A 23,110-nucleotide genomic window follows, 5' to 3' on the forward strand; every position below is an offset into this window, starting at 1 on the left:
TTTCTACCCCCCAATTTCCTTATCTGTGTAATAGGGCTAATAATAATTTGTATCAATACAAGGGAAGTGCTTGGAAGCTCTTTTTATTGTATCAAGACTGACATTCTTTGGGAGAGGATTTTTTGTACATATATAAACAAAGTATGTTTCTCTGGCAGCAATGGTCAAGGTAGATTAAAAAGATGTGACTGTGGGCACGTGAACTCAGGCAGTCACTGTAGTAACCCAGTGTTTCCCCTTAACTTCCATGATCCATTATAATTGAAACTGGAATATTGGTCTCAGAATTTTCATATTTAAGTATAAAAAATGATCTTTTATTTTCTCTATCTTGCTAACCAAGTTTTTGCATCAGGCTCCTGTTTCCGAGCTCTCTAAAACCAATAGCCAAATAAAAGATTTCATGACAGTCAGATTTAAAACCTGAATCTTCTAGACCTTGCTACAATAGTGCTGACAGTTCATTTGACCTCAGTATTTTCTGATAAAGTTCTGTATCTGTATTTGGGTGAAATTAATGACTTTGAGGAACGTTATGGAAATCCACCAAAATAGAAAATATCTTTGGATTCTAATACTATGCATGATAAATTGGGAGTTTTATTACTACATTTAACCTTTAGCACATCTTTCTTCAAAATATAGATTCAAATGTAAAATCTAGCATTTGCAGACATTGTACTAATTTGTTACCGTCACCCTTTTTAACCCATAAGGCTTTGAGTTCATAAAAGGGACATGAATTACAATATGAGATCTAATATTTCCATCATTGGTACACATAATTTCTTTCCAGATCTTTTTTTTTTTTTTTTGTACTCATGAGGGAAAACCTCTGTGCACAGTGCAGATTCAATTGCTAAAAATTTCAATGAGAAGCAAGAAATACAGAAGTAAAAAGTAAATGTGTCATGCATATTTATTTCAGGTAAATATCATTTTCCCTTCATCTGAAATGAGTTTTATCTTTTAAACTTGAGCAATTTGGCAGAACAAATAGAGTCTTTCTTTGAAACAAACCTAAGTTATTTATGTCAAATATTCTACCTAATAGAGGTATTGGGAGCTGTAACAGTTGCAAATAGATATGATAAAGAAGAAATAAATGATGTTCAGTTTCTGATTTTAGCTTCTAACCGGACTACAAAATCAGTTACTTATTTTTCATGTCCTGCCGTCATTGTTATGTTGATCTAATCTATGTCCAATAAAGACATGATCAAGAACCCTTGCAAAGCCCACCAACTTTGCAGCATTCATCAATCTGCTGACATTTTTCCACTTAGAAGCCCTTAAAAGCAGACTATGACTGATGGTTTATAATTTCTTAAAGAGAATTTATACATTTCTCCTCTCTCCTTTGCCTTAGGAATAGTTCAGAAACGCTCGATCTAACGTTTCGAGACGTTGTACCACAACTATGAGAGCAGCCTCAGTAGCGGCGTAAACCCTCACCCTAGCTTGTTGATGGTCTTTTAAGGAAAAGCTCAGGACAAAGAGAACATAATCTAAACAACTGATGGCAGGGCTTTGGAAGAGGAAATGCTTAATTCCTTTGTAATTCGTGTTCTTTTTATGAACTCAACAGAAATAATGCTATAAAAAATGGAGAGATGCCTATGTATAGTATTAGCATGTTTGTAAAACCATGTTGGAAAATGAAGTTCCTATTAATAAAATACTAATAATTCAGCTGCCACAGCTGGAAATCTCTAACGGCCGCACATCTTTCTGTAATTGCTCTAATCCTTGTGTGTTCTCTTGCTCTTTTTGCAGGCAGACCAGTAATGATTGTGGTGGAATATATGGAGAATGGATCCCTAGACTCCTTTTTGCGGGTGAGGTGTTCTTTTCTGATGGCATTTAAATAAGTTATTCTGAGTTCTAGATTTAAATCATTTATCATAAATTAATTTTTGCATAATGTTATTCATGGATTTTTTTCCCATGAAGAATAGCAGTATTTTCTCTAGGGTGCATTTCGCTGAAACTGTGATACATTAGTGTGTTACTAACGGGAGGAGTATATACACATAATAATATAATTGATTTCTCCTATAAATTCACATGCCATATTAATATATATATCTCAAACAATGTTATAAAGAGATTAAATGAAACTCAGTGGCCTCACATAAACATTCATTTTGCTTTTATCACATTTAACTATTCAGTATGATGTTTTATGCATGATCTAGAATGCCGAACCCCTTAAATTGATGTATATTCACCAGTAATGACTCAATTTCATATCAGAAAACTGGTTTTATCCCTCTTAAACTCATTTGCCTGACTTTCAGAAAACAAAAGAAATACAACAAAACTCTGGCAGAAATCTGTTTCCGAACAAAAATTTTTAAAGCACTCTTCGTAAAGTGACTTATCCTAGTGCTTGCTTTAGCAGCACGGGTACTAAAGTGACTTATCCCTGAGAATATGGTGTGTACAAAAACCCTTTGTCTCGTATAGTAGTAGAGAATAACAGAGCTGAGAAGGCACAATGAAGTTACATTTCAAATGTATTTATAATGTCTTTAATATTTAAAAAGCCATCACAAGCTACAAAAATATTCATTGATAATTAAAAAAAAACCAGAAATATAAAAAATAATCACTACAGTAAATATTTTTCATCCCCAGCAGAGGTCACATATTTGAATGTCACTGTATTCTTAAATATTTATCTATCTGCAGAGACATGACCATTTTTCTTATAACATGACTGAACTTTTGCTATTTGGAATGTGTTACACTATTTTTTAAATTTTTTTTATTATGTTCAGTTAGCCAACATATAGTACATCAGTGTTACACTATTTTTTATCTTCCTTTTCATGTGATAAAAATGGTCTTGAGCATTCTTCACTTTATTTTTTGCTCTATGTTACTTGATCAGGTTCTGCATCTCACCTTTCTTTTTTGATCTCATTTTCATTTATTTTTCTTGAGTTCGTGCCCTCTTCTTCCAACCTCTCTCAATATTAGCAGTGATGATGTATTTACCCTGCGACTGGACTTGATGTCCAGATTCAATGCCAGAAGCTGAATTCAGCAAAATCGCCCAGTTATTACAGAGCAATACTCCTTGTACAGTGCAGACTCTCAACCAAGTATGCTCTTTAAGGCGAAATGAAATTCATAGGTGTTTGGGGACATGAACTATTTGGGTTTTTTTTTTTTTTTCTGTAGCCATTCTCAGAATGTTATTTTATCGCTTGTATTCATTTCTCCTGTAAATGTGCTAAATTATTTTAGAATAATTTATCAGGACCACCTATGGTACTTTGAAATGCATATATAGTTAGGCCCTTCCATTCTGTTTATTCCAAAGCTCATTTTTATCAGACACATACCAAAAAGACTTATTCTCTAATGATGCTTGGGATATGTTTTGGGGTTTTTTTTTTGTATCAGCTATATCCTAGAGCTGAATATAATGGCAAATAATGTAGCACATACTCAGTCTAAATTGCTGCTGAAAATTGGATCAAATGACTGCCACAGCAAATTAGGAGAGAATTGGTAGCTTCAGATATACTTTTATCCTGCTGAATCCTGAATTAATTAAAATACGTTATAAAGAAAAGATAATATGTTCTCAATAAAATATTTATTTATAAACATCCTACTACATGTTTATAAGTGGTATATTTCACGATTTAAAATTTAAGAACTAATACTTTTCAGTTCTTATGCATTATGTAGGAAGCCACCATACAGTCTGGGAAAGAGTAGATGTTCAGTTGATGGTCGCTATCATTACCTCTGCTATGAGAATCTTAATATATGTTAGCTCACCTTGGCTCTGTCACTTTTCAGCAGCGCGACCTTGTGACTTGGGCAAGTTGCTAACTTGTCTGTACCTCTGTTCACTTAACTATAAAATGGGAATATTAACAGCATCTACCGCATACAAGTGTCGTGAGGATTCATTGAGTCAATTATTGTAGAGCCTTGTAGAATAATACATGACATATTGTAAGTGGTAGAGTGAAGATTCAAACTCAGGTCCCTGACTCAAAAAGCCATGTTCTCATATACTTTTTTTTTTAATCAAACTACTTATTACTTCTTTTTATAAGTTCATTGCCATCTCCCCATGTGAACTTGTGTCCCATCTGCATGGAGAATTTCTATTAAAATAAAAATCATGTGCATGAGAAAAAAAAATCCACAGGGCCAAATACTCCCTTCTTACCCTTTTTTAATATTCTTACCTTTCTTTGTAATCATATCTCTTTTATCCCAGAAGCTCAAAGTGCTATATAAACTTTATGTCAATAGCAGATACTCAACTCCCCATGGCAAGCAGAAATAAAATTTATAAAGATATATATCCCACAAATTCTCAAAAACGAACTCATTTTTCAAACTACTGCTTTAGAATTTGATAATGGCAGCTTCTGTGAGCACAGACAGAGGAAGTGGCTAAGTGCATTGCATTGTAGGGAGGCTATCCATGGCTCATTAATAGCATTCTGTGCTTACTAGAAGCAGTAAAGATTTCCCTTTGGTCTCCCACATATTTGAAAATCACTTCAGTTTACTGTTTTATATGAAAGAGTGGTAGCAAGACTAAGTATAAAATTACAATCTAGTGCCAGTGGTGGTGGCTGGCTGGCTGTGATATTGCACTGGATTCATAAATCTTCTACTGTTCTGGATCCTTATGGACATTCCTCCAGATACATTGGCAAAAGGTGGTGTGGTTAAGTGCCTATGTTTGTGTGTGTTTGCATGCACTTGTGTGTATGTGTGTGTGTGTGAGCATATGCGGAAGGGATGTGGGTGGGTATGTAACCATACGTGTGTTTTTAATTTTAAAATAAAATGCATCCTGACTTAGCAAGCAGAGCATCAGCCCTGCTTCCCAGAATGTATGACCTCACTGATGTGCAACTAGTCCTAACTTTTCCAAAGAAATATGCTAGTGCAAATTAAGTGTAATCTTGACTATCATCTCTCTACAGTCTCTCTCAAACTATGCATATGAATTTCATAAACACTTTTTGTGGCACTTACCTGACAACTGCTTGCCCTTAAATCTTTGGACTTCCATTTTTATAACAATATTAACAAGCAATTCAAATAAAAACAGTTATAAAATACTTAAAAACTTTAAGATACCATATGCCAACCCCAAAAATTTATTCCTTCATTTTGTAGCATTTGTTGAATGTGGATTGGTTTATCAAATCACACAATTCAGTTATGCAAAAATATAATACCACTGGTTCCAGTATGTTATAGTGAGTGTTCATGCTATGGCCTCTTGCTGCCACCTCAAATCCTTTGATATGAGAGAAAAGATACAGATACATTATTTGCAAAGCACGATCACCTGAGCAAACAAGGAATGTCATCCATATACAACAAAAAATGTGGGGGGAGATTAATAAAAACAAAAACCAACAAGATCAGATTGAGTAAGGATACCATATTTCAAATCATAATCGGGAAAGGATGCCTAGGAGCAAGAAGAATGTGTGGAAGGAGGTGCTACCAAATGATTTGAAGATACAGAGTAGTAATAGGACAGGCTGGTCGTTGGGAGATGATGAGCTTCATTTGGGTCGTATTCCATTTGAAACGTCTATGGAACATGCAGTGAACGTGTCCAGACAGCAATTAGAAATACAAATCTGAAGCTGAGGAGAAAAATATTGACTAAAGTTTAAGATCTGGTAGCCAGCAGCATGAAAGTGGTTATTAAATCCAAACCATGATATTTTCTAGGAAGAAGTTTTAGAGAAAGGCAAGGAGCTAAACAAGGTTGGAACTCTGTGGCATGCCAACCTGAGGAGGCAAGCAGGATAGAGTCTCCAAAGGTGACTAAGAATCAGTGGTCAAAGAGGAACAAGAAGGGAAATGAGGACATGGAATCCTGCACACCAGGCAGGAGCAAATAAGTACTTGTATCAAGTGCAGCAGAGAAGTTCAGAAAAACAAAGACTGAAAAGCATTCATGGGATTTACCACTTACAAGGTCCTCAGTGATCTCCAAGAGCATGTTTAATGGGTTGGTCCCTGGCAGAAGTCAGAATACATAGGGCGAAATGAGAATGAAAGATGAATCGGAGTTGGTAATAGAGAATTTTTTTTTTTTTGGTAAAAAGTGGGTGAAATAGCAAGGCAGGAGAAAAATCAGATGCTAGTAGACAAAAAGAATCATGAAGGGTATTTTTTTAATAGAAAGAAATTTAGACAATCTATGCACTGGGGGATAGGGAATTAAAGAAAATGCATTGGTAAGGCAAGCTATCTCAGGAGATGGGAAGGTACAAAATCAAGGACCCTGGTGGAGAATTGACTTTGTGTAGTAGAGGCCTCCACATCTTCCAAGACTAATGGGACTGTGTGTTGTGGGTCTAGAGAGATTTATGAGAGACATTAAATTGAAGGAAATGATACCTGATGTTGTTGCATTTCTTTGTGAAATAGGAGGAGAGTTTATTTGGGAGCTTGAGAACAAACGTTCATTTTAGGTGAATGTTTAGGATAATTGCTGAGTTAAAAAGAAAAGTAGCTGATCACTGATAAGACCAAAGGGAAAAAAGGGGGTGGGCATCAAGAGCAGGTTCTGCACCAGGAAGAGTTTTTTCTGGGCTCCAGCAAGGGCAACCAGCTAAAAATTGTTACCAATGTTTTTAATGATAAGGCAACCCTCAGTGGCCAGAAGTGGATCTTGGACTGCTGGTCCAGTAATTGTCATTAGATACATGTATTCTTCCTCCACTTCTGCCAGACCACATCTTTCGTCCTGGAGAAAGTAAAATAATTAACGAATGCTGACATTCAGCTGATGCTGGAGAACTTGATTGTGTTCTGGCAGTGGTGTACCTGTTTCCATGACTCTCTGTAGGAACACCCGGCCCCCCAGATGTAAGAGTAAACTAACGTAGACAGAATTTATGTGTGCTTTCTATGAATCAGGTGTTATCCCAACCCCATGCATTTATTAATTCACTAGGTGCTTATAGCAACATTATGCAGTAGGTGTTAATATTATCCCCATTTTACCAATGAGGAAACTGAGGCAAAGCATAATAGGTAACTTGCCCAATGTGAAACAGCTGACAAATCATTCATTCTTTTTTTTTTTTTTTCACAAATATGTGTTCACAGACTATAGTAGACCAGATACTATTCTGGGGAATAGAATACAGAAGTAAACAAAACAGAAGCAAAAAAATCTAGTGGGAAGAGAGAGAAAGAATTCAGCGAAATATATGGTACATCAGATGGGGAGAAAAAGTAGGAGAATTGAAGGTGGAAGTGAGATTAGGTTTCAGTATTAAATTGAATGAACGGGGAAGGTCTTATAGAAAAGTGTCATATGAGTAAAGATGGAAAAAGGTGAGGGAAAAAGCCAAATGGATACCTGGGGGGAAATATTCCAAAGAGTAAGAATAGCAGGGGCGGGCCAACACCCTGAGGTTGGAGCATGTTATATCCAACGAACTACAAATTAAGCCTTTATGCTTTATGACCAAATGCCTGTTTTGCCTAGAACAGTGCTAATTCATGCCTATTGCCTCTTCATAATTGTTAATATTGACCCTTTTACCCTGCAGTTGAGTTAATAAAATATGCCATCACTATGGTTATGGCTAGAATAGAATATGTAAGGGGAAGGCTGGTAGAAGATGAAGTCAGAGAGTTGATGGAGGCAGAAAGGGGCCCAGATATTGGAGGGAAATGATTCTCAACCTTGGCTGCACATTATAATCCTTTAATTTAGAGAGCTTTTAACAATCCCAAATTCCAGCCTTCATCCCAGGTGGATTAAATCAGAATCTCTTGGTGGAACTCATGCATTCATACTTGTTCAAAGGTCCCCCAGTTGAGTCTAATATGCAACCACGTTGGAAAAACACTGAATTGGGGCATTGTAGGCCATTGCAGTGTGTTTGAGTTTTCTCTAAGGTAAAACGTGAAGCTATTATAGGGTTTGGGGTAGAGATATAACATAACCTGACTGTGTTTTTAAAAAATTGCTCTTGTTGCTATATTCAGAGACTATAGTGAAGTACAGATGGATGGAGAGAAATTCGGAGGCTTTTGTAATAAAAATCCAGGTAAGGAGATGACAGTGGCTTAGATGAGGATTGTTGTAGTTGAGCTGATGGAAAATACTAGATTCTACGGTGTATTTTGAAAGTAGAGCTGATAGAATTTGCTGTTAGATTGGATAAAGTGTACAGGCAAAAAGGAAGATTCAAGGACAGCTGTCATCCATAAAATAAGGTGAAGAATAGGCAATAACTACTTCCCACAGTTATTGTGAGTTTTATATAGTATTAAATGGCTAATAGACCTACACTCCTAGAATATGTGTCTAGGCACATATTAAAGTCTCTATAATATTATCTATTATTATAATGTATATCAGAAGATATCACTAAGAGTTTTAAAATTGTTTTCCTGTTACTTCCTGGTCTGTTTTTTTTTTCTAGTGGCTAAAACAGTTTTAATTTTCACCGTTTAAAAAAGATCTAGATATACATCAAGAATATGAGTATTTAAATAATACATATCAGTGCATATCAGCCTTTCGAAAGCAATGTGAGTCATTTGAAGAGTTTCCTTGAACAAATGCAAAGCAAATATTAATTTAAAAAATTAAAGGGATCTTTTAAATATTTATGTAGTCAAATTATAAATCTAGTAAAGATGGCATTTTACCTTATGCCGGTTATATAGTAATAATGAGAGCTGTATTTTATTAGCACACTTTCCTTGTAAATTGTGTTGTGTGGAATTATATTTGTGCTAGGGTATGAGAGCAAAATTAATCTACATCGCATTCATTTAATATTCAACAGTGAAAAAAATGAAGTTACATTTACCTACCAATACCTTTTTTTAAACCATAAAAGTTATAGTTGAATTAATCCCCTTAATCACTTTTTCAAAAAAATATATAAAACTTCATGTAGACGAATGTTATTATTTATCACGTCTGTGCCAGCTTAATGCCAAATACTATTCTAAAAATAATGTGACAGTAAACATCCAAATATATGAAAGCAGGGTGTACTTGGAACCAAGCATATGGCAGGCTGAACTTTATATTTTAAAATAAGAAGTTAGAGCGTCACCTTCCAAAAGCCTGAATTTATCTCTTAACATTATAATATCATAAATGTATTGTGGTATGTGTAGTACCTGGTACCATGAAATTGTACTATAATTTTCCTTACTAATTCTTCTTTAACATGCAGGTTTTTATGCTGATTAATTGCTGTGTAATTCATAATTATAGTGATGAACAGAGATATCCCATGCACTTTCCTGAACTCCTCTGTGGTCAATCCTATATCCCCATTTGTACCATACAGGAGATTTTGGATTTACAGAACTAAATATTAGACTCGAATCTTGCAGTTCCTAACCATGCCTGCAAATCAGAATCACCATTCTAGAGAGATTTTATAAAATATAGATGCAGACTCAAGCAACTATATTTTGCAAAGCTTCCCTGGGTAATTTTAATGCGCTCTAATGATGCTTCATCAAGACTTTGGCACTCTGTGACACCCTTCCCCAGATGTCAAACAAAAAAAGTTTAAATTTTTTTGGCTTTACGTAAATGAAGCACACAGTAGCTAGTGTAGATTACATTCACATAAACCTAAGCAAAAAAAAAAAAAAAAAGAAAGAAAGAAAGAAAGATCAAATTCAGTTGTAAGCTTTGTAAACTGAGGCTATATTATATTCAGACTCACTTTAAACTCTTAAAATGTAATTCTGAAATCCAACTACTGTGTTTCACAAATCCATATCTACTTTTCTTCCTAGATTTTTTAGGTATATTAGAAATGACATTTTTAGTTTCCTTATGATTGAAATTTCCAGTTCTGTTATTGGTGGCCTCTCCCTTCTATAACTAAAAATATAACTCTGCCTAGCTTAAGTGCAAATCCACAATGACTACAAAAGAAGAAGCCTTGAAGGATTTAGTAAATATTCTACAGGAAATTATAATAAGATTTTCAACAGGGGAGGCCACAAGAGCCAAGACTTCAGTATAAAGGAGATATTGACTCTTACATGTTCAGTGGTTATTTTAAAACAAAAATGACTTAGTCTTTTCAAATCTATAAATAACCTTAGCCATTTCTTTTTCAAATTCAGGAGCATTTTTAAAAGTCACAGCATGGTCAACTTTCTGATTTAGAAACATAAAAACTGAATGTTAACTTTAAACTTAAGTTATAGAAGTAACCCTCCAAGGTCTGTTTTCTGCAAAGTCACTTATAAATCAATTGTTGAAAACTCAAATGCATTTTCCCATAAATATTTCTCTTAAAGATATTGCTTATGTCCTTAGGCCGATCCATAAAAGCCTCTTTAACTCAGACCACAGCTAAAGGATGTAACTTCCAATATGGAAGGGGGCCAGGAGTTTCCTTCAAAAACAAAAAAGTGTTTTCCTCCCCTCTCTACATGACTTGCCTTGGGCAAAATTTTTTTAAAGGCCATTTTTTCTGTGGCATCCATCCCTTTCTTCATGTCTTCTTCCTAGGTCCTCAAATATTCAACTTCTACAGTTCCAAATCCCATGTGGCATACACTCCCCATCTCTTCTTAGCCACAGGTTAGGACTTCTTCCACCACATAGAATCACCTATAACCTGCAACGCCCAGCACACCCTAATCTAAGCTCCCATTCTCTTATCACCACAGGTCACAGGTCTTAGTGGGATATAAGGTGAAACTAACTCATACTATCATCTGTGATTCACAAATCTATTTCACTTCCTCCAAATGACTTTGCATCTTTTACATGGACTTAGGAACCCAAAAAGAATTTTTTAAAAAAATTTATTCTGGAAGTAACACAACACGAGATCTACTCTCTTAGCAAATTTTTAAGTGTACAAACAGTATTGTTGACAGTAGTTACAGTGTTGTACAGCAGATCCAGAGAGCTTACTCATCTTGCTCAACTGAAACTTTATGCCTGTTGATTAGTAGCTCCCCACATTCCCCTGCCCCTGGCAATGCTGAAGGAGGGGGACTGGAGGCTTACAAAGTCCGCTGTTTATATACCTTAATCTTTTGTAAACCACTTAGTGAGGTACATTTTTGCATTGCCATCTTATAACTCGAGTCAGCATTTTAGAAGTAATCATTTTACAAGGCTTCAGCTAACCCTTCTGTTTGTGTCATTCTGTTTTGAAAGGCTGGTGCATTCCTTATAACTCATGGTTAGTGAACCAAAAATGTCTTTTGACGTGCATATGAATCAAAGTTTCATTACTTCATTTTAGGGCATAAATTGTCATTATCTAATAGTGTTTATTATGCCATATTTGTGAGGAATCTTTGAAGTTGATTTATTTACTGAAGGTAACCAAGGCACTGCATAGTGAATTGGATTCTCTGTAAATGTTTGCTAAATGATTATGTGCAATTTTTATTAATTCTACTCTATAATAGCAGCTTATCATTGACCAGCTGTAATATTGTTTATCACTCATATGTATTTCAGGACACTGAATCACTATAATTATTTACTGTATACAAAGGAGTATAGCACACTTTCAACAACAAAATTTTAGGACAATTATTTATATTGTGGTCCATAGACCTTTGATAGTTTATAAGGCTATTCTGTTGATGGGCTCAACATCATTCTTCTCCAGTGAATACCTACAAAGAAATACAGTAGAAATTCATATAACACATTTAGCCCCCTTTTCCTTACTCTTTAGTGAAAATGTAAGAGTCTGATGGTCATAATCAGAGTCAAACCAGAGTCTTATCCTCAGAAGTAAGGATGGTTGCAAATGTAGTCAATACTTCTCATTTACTCATTATTTTCACAGAGAATCTCTTACAGTAAGTCTGACTTTCCAAGAAAAATCCTTCAAGAAAATAGCCTACTACTGACTAAAAACCTGAAGTACTTACACTCCATTAAGAGGAAAGTAAATTCAGTTCAGTTCAGTTCAATCTGGCGAATATCTCTTGAATATCTGTCATGTCCCAGGCCTGATTCTAGGCCCTGAGATTTCAAAGATGACCAAGACTGTTGCCCTAGATGAGAGTGTGTTCAAGGCAGTTTGAGAGAGAGAGACACATACACAGATGGTTTTAGCCAGTGTTGGTGTAGATGGGATGCTTTGAGAGCAATGAGGAAAGAAACTTGATCCAGCTTTATTCCTCTACTTTCCTGACCAGTCCCAACCTCCTTCCAGTCTAATGTGGGTACTGCTAGCTGTACCTTGAAAATAGATCTCAAATGTGATTCAAGCCACCAGTTTCTTTCTTCTGTGTTATTCTAATAGCTTCCAAATTAATCTCCCTGCTAACATTTTCATATGCAAGTCAGAGTGTATCACTTCCCAATTAAAATTCTTCTCTAACTTGCCATTACTTTTAGAATAGATTTCAGACTATTTGCCAGAGCTTACAATATTCTACCTGATTCTGCCTGTGCCTACCTCTCCAGTCTCCCTCTCACTCAACAAGTTCCAGCCTCACTGGCTTTCATTCACCAAGCTTGTCAAACTAGTTCTTGGCTTAAGCCATTTGTACCTGCTGGGAGCTACTCACAACCTCCATCAGATCACCTTCTTTCCTAGCACTCCATTTTATTTATTTTATAGTTCTTCATTATTTAAAAGTATCTTATTTATTTCTTACCTACTTATTTTCTCTGTGCCTCCAATTAAATGTTGGTGCAACTAGAACAGGCACCTTTCTCGTTTGCTTCCCACCCTGACTCCAGCAATTAGAGCAACAACTGACCCATAGTAGATGCTCAATGAGTATTTGAAAGAAAGAACTTGGAGATTCAGCCAGGACTTCCTAGAAGACATAATACTTCTCATGAAAAATTCAGGTGACCAAAGACCAGGAGGGCNTTCCTGGAAGAGGGAACTATATGAGCACAGCATATCAGACATGAAATAAATGTAGTAGGAGTGAATTAAACACACACAACAAAATGAATCAGAGTAAGTTACATGAGCTAGAGATAGAAGCAGGGGCCATGTCTTTGTATTGAATACTACACTTTATTATTCACTGCAAGTCATCGAAAGGTTTTAAGGGAAGGGGTAATACACTGATATTTGTGTCTTCATAGAATTTGAATGAATATATATATATATATATATATATATATATATATATATATATATATATGTTTTTAAATAGACAATAATGTGATGACTTCAGCACAGCCTAGCACTCGAACCCTACGTTTGTCCTCAGCACAGGCTAAGTACTTGAGCTCAACCTAAGATGATTGGACTCTGAGAGGCTCAAAGTGTTCATGCAGCACTACGTATGAGGCAGGGCCTTGGAAAACATCATCAAGAGTTTGTATTACTTGCATGGTGAAGACAGTGTACCATGCCAACGACTGCTCAGATCGGGTGGCACTCTGCAGTTTTCGGAAGTAGCAGGTGTTATTATGTATGGCTTTCAGAAACCATCTTCCAGTGGGGCTCAGCCTCTCTGGCACGTGGAGGTGAAGCTCCATGTTTCTCCACAATCAGGCTGAGAGAGCAAGGAAAAAGAGGGATGAAGACAAACTGAATTCTAGCTACTAAGCTCTGAGATGCAGTGCATAAATATGCCACATTCACTGTCTTTCATTTGAATCTGCCTTCCTGGGGAAAAAACCATGTGTCTTAAAAAAAATTCACAGTTTCTTTTTGATTAATCACTAGTAAGAAGCCCAAAGATATTAAATCTCAGTGCTCTCCCATTTTTCTCCTCCCCTCATAAACAATTCAATTCAGTTTGAATTAATATTTATCGAGTGCTGACACGAGGCATGGCAGTATAGTGGATGCTGTGATGGAACTGCTACATAAAAGAGAGAAAACCTGTGTCCTATCTTAAGAAAAGAAAACAGCCTTTTTTTTTTTATACAAGACAATAGGAATAATACAGCAACAAAAACCAGTGCACTACAAGATGGTATCAAAGGTTGTTCAACTCAGGCACCATTTATTGACCATCCACCATATTCAAGATAAACAGTATGTCTTAAACCACGCTCGAGGAGGCGATGTTGACAAGGACTAGCAAAGGGAATATAGATTTTGTGTGAAGGAGAGAGTCGCATCGTTTGTAGAGAAAGAGGTTTGTGCCGTACCTCATGTGGGAATAAATAGGACTGTTCCACTCAGCGACATAGATAAATAGATTCTCATTTGTTGGCTTATCTGGAGTGTTCTTGTTTGTTTGTTTTGGTTTATTGGTCTCGAAGCTCTTTTATACGTTGCTGGATTACTCCAAATTATGCTGCCCAAACTAGGCCAGCCTGGTTCATCATGGCAAAGTTGGGGTCAGCTCTTTTCCAGACAACTCCAATTGCAAAGAATACAGGCTCTGGAATTAGAATGCCTGCATTCAAATCCTGACTGCACCAGTTAGTAGGTTATTAAATATTTTTGCCTTTCAGTTTGACCACCTAGAAGGTGGAGATAAAAATGACACTTATATCACAGAGTTGTTACAAACATTGAATAAGATGATAATAAAAAGCTTATAACTCTATCTGGTTTGTAGTGTTTAAGGAATGTTAGCATCCCTCCCCCCCAGCCCCTATAATAATGTGGCAATGATAGCAGTATGAGTTCCTAAAAGAATATAAAACTATATTTGGCACTTCTCTTTCATCAAGTGCACATTTTATAAAAAACTGAGAGAGAAAGAGAGAGAGAGATTATCATAGGTTGGGCACCCAGGGAAGCAGATTCTAAAGGAAGAAACACATGAAGAAACTTCACTGGGGAAAAGCATCAAGATCATCTCCCTAATTCCTATAAATTCTAGAGTTTTGGCAGCTGATAATCCTTAGCTGAGTCCCTCTCTGGGAAATGGCCTTGGCTAGAGAAAGCCATCATACCCCAAATCTGGCACCTTTACAGGAGCAGCTTGTAGCCAATGATTGATTGATGTGGCCGTAATAAGGACCCAGCCCCTTTTCCTCATTTTGAATCAACTCTGAAGGATTATCCCATATCCAGGACATTCCATGAGGTATATTAAGTTCTTTGTTGTGAATGCACTGCACTTTTAAGTTCTCCTGCTGCCCAGTCCTTCTTTTTTCTATCCCCCCCCCCCAGATGTTGGTCCTAAGAGTATGTAATCAGGGATTAACATTTAGCAAAATTAATAAATTTTACTGCTTTGTCAAATACATTCTCATTCTTATAAAAAACTGTCCCCTTTTTGTTTGTTTGTTTAGTCCATGTGGCAGAGAAGAGGAGGATAGAGGATACTAATACAGTTTGGTTTGGTGCTACTACCTTGATCCTTAATTTGTGTTAGGGTCCTGCAATTGTCCCACCAGAGTCTTGTACTGTGGTACAAATATCAACGTAGTGCAAAAAAGGCAGATGTATGTCTTAGTGTTAGTGTAAAAATGGTTTTGACCTCATGGACCCCTGAAATGTCTTCACTGTGGGAATTAGAAATACATATTCCACATTGTATAGTCCCATGACAGAGCATGGAGAAAGTTTATCTTCTTTTCAAACACCAAAATCTCATTTTTAATGAGGTCACTTACTGTTCTTGGAACTGTAATTGCTATGATGCTGAATAAAAGCAGTTAATTTAAGTCCCTGCAAACACTGGCAATAAGAAGAGCTAAAATAATTTTGAAATAATTTACATGGAATACAGGAGGAGGGAACACTCCCAAACTCATTTTACAAGACCAGTATTACTCTGATAACAAAGCCAGACAAAGACGCTGCAAGAAAACTACATGAGATATCACCTCACACCTGTCAGAATGGCTAAAATCAATAACACAAGAAACAACAGGTGTTGGTGAGGACATGGAGAAAGGGGAACTCTATTGCACTCTTGGTGGGAATGAAAACTGGTGCAGCCACTCTGGAAAACAGTGTGGAGTTTCCTCAAAAAGTTAAGAATAGAACTACCCTAGAATCCAGCAATCATGCTACTAAGTATTTACCAAAAAAAACCCAAAAGTACTAATTCAAAGGGATACAATCATCCTAAAGTTTACAGCTGCATTAACTACAATAGCCAAATTATGGAAGTAACCCAAGTGTCCACTGATTGATGAATGGATAAAGAACATGTGCTATGTATACACAATGGAATATTACTCAGCCATAAAAAAGAATGAAATTTTGCCTTTGGCAACAAAATGGATAATAAAAAATGCAAGGGAGTGTTGAAATCTGCTGTGGGTATTAGCATAATAACATTTCTTTCTGAAAAGCAATTGGGCAGCCAACGTCAAGAGTTTTAATAATGTTGTCTTTGATGTATAAATTCTTCTGGCATTTATCCTCATGCAAGGGTGGATATATGTGGATATTTACTGAAGTTTTATTAACAATACAAAATTGAAAATAAAACGATACAGGAATATGGTACATTTATATATTAGAAACTATATTATCTTTGTAAACAATATTTTATAGTCTTTAATAATATGTTATTTTCATAATACACTATTAACAATATGAGATTAATTTTAATAACAGAAAAACTTAGACTACCAAATGATGAGTCTTAAATATGAATGAATTTTTATCTCTTCTTTATAGTTTTCTGTTGTATTCTAAAATTTTCACAATGAATTCATATTACTTCCATAATCAGAAAAATATCTTTTGTTATTTGTATTTGCTTTTATTTTGTTTTGTTTTGGTTTAGTTTGGTGTAAGAGTTCAGTTTGAAGCAAGAGCAGTTGATGTGTTCAGCAGTCAAGCCCCATATTAGGAGACTCAGTGCCTAAGCTCAGGTTAATAATTAGAATAAAATATACAGATAATGGATGCTCCTCCCCCCTATGAAGCTGGATCTGAGGTAATAATTTGACAAATACTTGGTGACCCTCAAAAGTCATCCTACCTGCATTCTAAGCCCAACTCTCTCATTTACTTACCTTGGATGAATTGTATACTTTACTGGGACTCAGTCTCCTCTCTGTTAAACTGGAAAAGAAGAGATATTGACTAGATCAATGGCTCCTTGGTTTTTTTAAGTCAGAGACCTATTTGAGAATGTGGTAAAAATTATGAATCAACTGCATATAAACATGCAGCAGTATCAAAAAGAATGAAATAACTACATTTAGTAAAAGAACCCAAGATTTATATACTGGAAAATACAAAATGTTCTTTGAAAAGATGTTGTACAAGTTTCTGAACCAGTATCAGGCTTAAGAAATTGGCAGCTTCAGCTTCCTTATGTCTTGGAACATTTATTCTTAGATCATGCTGTGAGGAAGCATAGCGTCTCTGCAGAGACATCCACTTGAGGAAGAGCCAAGGGCTCCCAGCTGCAGTCTCATTTGAGCTCTCAGTCAATGGCCAGCCCAAACTTGACAGACGTATGAATGAACCATCTTAGAAACTGGATCCAGGCCCAGCTGAGCTGCCCCAGTTGATGACTTCTGACAGTTCATGATGACATGAACTGTCAGAGCCAACCCCTAACCAAGTTGCACATTGTGACCCAACTAGGTGATTGTTATTATTTTAAGTTGCTAAGTTTGGGGGATAATTTGTTATGCATCAAGAAATAACTGGGACATTTCATAAATGTTGGATTGATTGTATTGAGCTAAATAAAAGACTTACCTTAACCCCAAACCTTTCAAATAAAACACTTGTATTGGCTTTAAGACCCATTTGTGTTTTGACAAATTTTGGACTTCCCTGAACTTGGATATGGATGGTTATTTGAAAATGGTTCTTCTTTTGGCAAACAAAAATTTCATCTGCTGGCAAAAAATTAAATCCTTTGGGACAACTTATAGCCTATATTGGGTCTATGAAAAAAGGGATCAAGAAACAAGTTTAACAAGTATTTTCTACACATTTTCTTTCATTAACAATATTAATGTATAAACATTTCAAGAAAACATATTGTGGAAAGTTACTTTTGCTATATTTAATCAATTTTTGCTGAGGAAGTGAAAATGCTATTTCAAAAACACAAATGGCTCTCTCACAGCATTTTATCTTCTCACAAGGAAAAAGCACAATTCTTGCCAAATGGAAGCATTATTTCCTCAGCCTGCCTTTTCCCTTTGTACTTTTTAGAATTCTAATTTGACTCCCCCATACAATAGAAATACATAGTCTGGAAATTGAGAAGTCACCAGATTACTCAGACCTGTAAAATATCTGGGATAAAATTCCATCTTTTTCCTCCTTAAAAAAAAAAAAGGCTCTAAATTTCATCAGCAACACTACACTCAAATAGTAAATCAGATGAGTGAATATTCAGTCTACTGGTGGTCATAAGCAAAAAACAAACTGGTCAGAATTACCAGGAATAGCTTTAAACCAGACTAACAAGAGCCAGTCAGAATACTGATTGAAAACCTGTTTTTACTAGAGTTTGGTCATTTCATTTTTATCCTCCTGATCTGGTAATAGCACTGAAAACCTACTATGCTGGTTACTTCTGCTGGTAACAGAAGTGGTGGAGTAGCTAATCAGACTCTTGCTTTATTTGTCTTAGCAAATTATTTTCAATAACAATGCTTTGTGTATTACGTGTTTAATACGTTTTATGCTGTACTATTTAATACTTTTAAATGCTAATTAAAAGAGAAAACTACATGCCATTATTGCTGATGAATGTAAATGAAAAATCTTCAACAAAATATTAGCCAGCTGAATTCAACAGTGCATTAAAAGGATCATACAATGTGATCAGGTGGGATGCAAGGATGATTTAACAAAATGAAGGGTAAAAATCATATGATCATCTCAATAGATTTAGAAAAAGCATTTGATAAAATTCCATATCCATTTATGATAAAAAAACCTTCAACAAAGTGCATATAGAGGGGAACATACCTCAACATTATAAAGGATATATATGAGAAACCCACTGCGGACATCATACATAATGCTAAAAAAGTTAAACCTTTTCCTCTAGTATCAAAAACAAGACAAAGATATCCATTCTTGCCACTCTTATTCAACATAGCATCAGAAGTCCTAGCTAGAGCAGTTAGTCAAGAAAAAGAAATAAAAGGCATCTAAATCAGAAAAGAAGAAGTAAAACTGTCTCTATTTGCACATAACAATACTATATATAGAAAACTCTAAAGATTCCACCAAAAACCTGTTAGAAATAAATAAATTCAGTGAAGTTGCAGGATACAAAATCAATATACAAAAATCAGTTGCATTTCTATACACTAACAACAAACTTTCAGAAAGAGAAATGAAGGAAACAATCCCATTTAACAATTTTATTGAAGAGGAATAAAACACTTAGGAATAAATTTACCCAAAGAGGTGAAAGATCTGTACACTGAAAACTAAAACATTGATAAAAGAAATTGAAGATGACACAAATAATGGAAAATTATCCTCTAGTCATGGATTGGAAGACGTAGTATCATTAAAATGTCCATGCTACCCAAAGCGATCTACAGATTCAGTGCAATCCCTATCAAAATTCCAATAGCATTTTCACAAAATTAGAACAAATAATCCTAAAATTTGTATGGAACCATAAAAGACCCCAAATAGCCAATGCAATCTTGAGAAAAAGAACAGAGCTGGAAGCATAACATTTCCTAATTTCAAACTATATTACAAAGCTATAGTAATCAAAACGGTATAGTATTGGCATAAAAACAGACACATAGATCAATGGAATAGAATTGAGACCCAAAAATAAGCCAATGGGCATATGGTCAATTAACTTTTGACAAAAAGAGCCAAGAATATACAGTAAGAAATGATAGTCTCTTCAACAAATGAGAAAAACTGGACAGTGACATTCTAAAGAATGAAACTGAACCCCTATCTTATACCATACACAAAAGTCAAAATAGATTAAAGACTTTTCATTAGACCTGAAATCATAAAATTCCTAGAAGAAACATAGAGGGTAAACTCCTTGACTTTGGTCTTAGCGATGATTTTTTGTATAGACAGCAAAAGCAAAGACAACAAAAGTAAAAATAAACAAATGAGACTACATCAAACTTAAAAGCTTCTGCACAGCAAGGGAAATCATCAACAAAATAAAAGGGTAATCTGTGGAATGGGAGAAAGCATTTGTCAATCATATATTCAATAAGGGGTTAATATCCAAAGTATACAAGGAACTCACAACTCAATAGTAAACAAACAAACAAACAAACAAAAAATTTAAATGGGCAAAGGACCTGAATTGACATTTTTCCAAAGAAGACCTACAAATGGCCCAACAGGTAGATGAAAAGATGGTTAACATCACTAATCATCAAAGAAATGCAAATCAAAACCACAATGAGATATTACCTTACACCTGTGAGGAGACTATTATCAAGAGGACAAGAATAAAAACACTGGCAAGGATGTGAAGAAAGGGGAATCCTTGTACACCGTTGGCAAGAATATAAATTGGTGCAGCAAATATGAAAAAACAGTATGGAGGATCCTCAAGAAATTAGAAATAGAACTATCATATGATCTAGCAATCCCACTTTTGGTATATATCCAAAGGAAATTAAACCATTATTTCAAAGAGATATCTATGCTCCCATGTTCATTGCAGCATTATTCACAACAGCCAAGAAATGGAAATAACCTAAGTGTCTGTCAATGGATGAGTGAATTAAGAAAACCTGGAAAATATATAATGGAGTATTAATCAGCTTTTAAATAAAAGGAAATCCTGCCATTTACCACAGCATGGATAAATCTGGAGGACATTATGCTAAGTGAAATAAGTCAGACAGAGAAAGACAGACATTGAATGGTATCACTTATATGTGGAAACCAAGAAAAGAAAAAAAGGTGAACTCATAGAAACAGAGAGTACAAAAGTGGTTGCCAAGGGTGGGGGGAAGTAGAAGAAATAGAGGGGTTTGTAAAAGGATGAAAACATTCTGTTGTAGATGGATAAGTGGTGACTATCAATGATAACACTGCATTGTAGAATTGATATTTGCTAAAAGAGTAGAACTTAAATGTCCTTACCTAAAGAAAGGGGGGGGATAAATGTAACCAAAATATATATATTGCATGATAGCCAAAAAGTGGAAGTAACTCTAATGTTTATCAACTGATATATGTATAAATAAAATGAATAGAATATTATATATCAGTAAAAATAATATAAAATACTGAATGAACCTTGAAACATTATATTAAGTGAAAGAAGACAGTCACAAAAGACTATGTACTTTATGGTTACATTCAAATGAAATACTCAAAATAGGCAAAACTATAGATAGTTAATTAGTAGTTGCCTAGGGCTGGTAGGGAAGTTGGGGGAAATGGGGAGTGACTGCCAGTGAGTATAAAGTTTCTTTTGGGAATCTTGAAAAAGTTTTAAAGGTGAGTAATGGTGATGCTTACACCAATTCTGTGAATACACTAAGAATGATAAATTGGTATAGTTTAAAAGTGTAAATTGTATGGTATGTGAATCATACCTTAATAAACCTGTTAAAAAATAACTTGGAACAAAATATTAGCAAATCAAAGCCAACATTGTATAAAAGATTTACACCCTACAACCAAGTGGGTTTTACCCTGGTATCCAGGAACAGTTCAACTTTCAAAAGTGAATTAATGTCATCTATCACATCAAATGACTAAAAAAGAAAAATCACATGATCACATTGATGAAGAAAAAGATATTTGACAGAATTGAACACCAATTTATGATAAAAACTTTCAGTAAACTAGAAATAGAAAGGAAGTTCTTAAACTTGATATAAAGACTATCTACAAAAAAACCTATAGCTATCATACTTAATGGTGAAAAACTTAAAGGTGTCTCACAAAGATCAGGAGCAAGGCAAAGATGTCACTCTCCTTACTTTTTCACTATCATACTGTAAGTACTAGCAAGTGTAATAAGACAAGAAAAGACAGGGAAAGTATACAGATTAGGAAGGAAAAAATAAAACTCTTTATTTATAGAGTCCTTATTCACAGATAATATGGTATCCATGTAGAAAATCTGAAAGAATTGACAAAAAAAAAATTAGACTGATAAGTAATTATATACCAAGGTTGCAGAATACAAGGTTAATATACAATATACAAAAGTCAGTAGCTTTCCCACATATCAGCAATGAACAAGCAGAATTTGAAATTAAAAACACAATACCATTTATATTAGCACCCTCAAAAATGAAATACCGAGGGATAAATCAAACAAAATATGTACAAGATCTATATGAGTAAAACCTAAACTCTAATAAACAAAATCAAAGAAGAACTAAATAAGAGGAGATATAGTCCATGTTCATAATTAAGGAAACTCAATATCATTAAAATGTCAGTTCTTTCCAATTTGATATATATTTTCACTAAGTTATTTTGTAGATATCAACAAACTGATTCTAAAGTTTATATGTAGAGGCGAAAGACCTATAATGGCTAACACAGTACTGAAAAAGAACAGGGTTGGAGGACTGATACTACCCAACTTCCAGACATAAACAGGAATCAAGACGTGCTATGGGTGAAAGAATAGACAAACAGGTCAATGGAACAGAATGGAAAGTCTGTAATAAACATAGTCAACTAGTCTTTGACAAAACAGCAAAGGCAATACCATGGAGCAAAAATTGTGTTTTCAGCAAATGGTGCTGGGACAACTAGATATCCACATACAAAAATTAAAAACAAATAAAAAACAAAAAACTAGACACAGAACATTACACCCCTCACAAAAATTAAGTCAAAATGGATCACAGGCCTAAATGTAAAACACAAAATTATAACACTCCTAGAAGATAACATAGGAGAAAAACCTAGATGATACTGGATATTGCAAAGATTTTTTAGATACAACTACAAAGATACGATCCAAGAAAAAAAACCTGATAAGTTGGACTTCATTAAAATTTAAAACTTCTGCTCTGCAAAAGACAATGTCGAGAAAATGAGAAGACAACCACAGACTGGGAGAAAACATTTGCAAAAGACACATCTGATAAAGGCCTTACATACAAAGAATTCTTACAATTCAACAATAAGAAAACAAGCCAATTTAAAAATGGGCCAAAGACCTTAACAGGCACTCCACGAAAGATATACAGATGGCAAATAAGCACATGAAAGGGTGCTTCACACTATGTGTCATCAGGAAAATGCAAATTGAAGTAATGAGATACCCCCTA

General features: G+C 35.0%; 1 protein-coding gene across 1 annotated transcript in view; it reads left to right on the top strand.

The window, feature by feature from the left end:
- The window catches only part of EPHA6 (EPH receptor A6), an 829,344-nt gene that overhangs the window by 705,247 nt on the left and 100,987 nt on the right, over positions 1-23,110 (top strand). The window contains exon 13 of the mRNA XM_040621133.1: positions 1,777-1,838. Coding sequence (XP_040477067.1) covers positions 1,777-1,838 — 62 coding nt within the window. The remainder of the gene's footprint in view (positions 1-1,776; positions 1,839-23,110) is intronic.

This window comes from Ursus maritimus, unplaced genomic scaffold (genome assembly GCF_017311325.1).
Source record: "Ursus maritimus isolate PB19 unplaced genomic scaffold, ASM1731132v1 scaffold_4, whole genome shotgun sequence".
Lineage (NCBI taxonomy): Eukaryota > Metazoa > Chordata > Mammalia > Carnivora > Ursidae > Ursus > Ursus maritimus.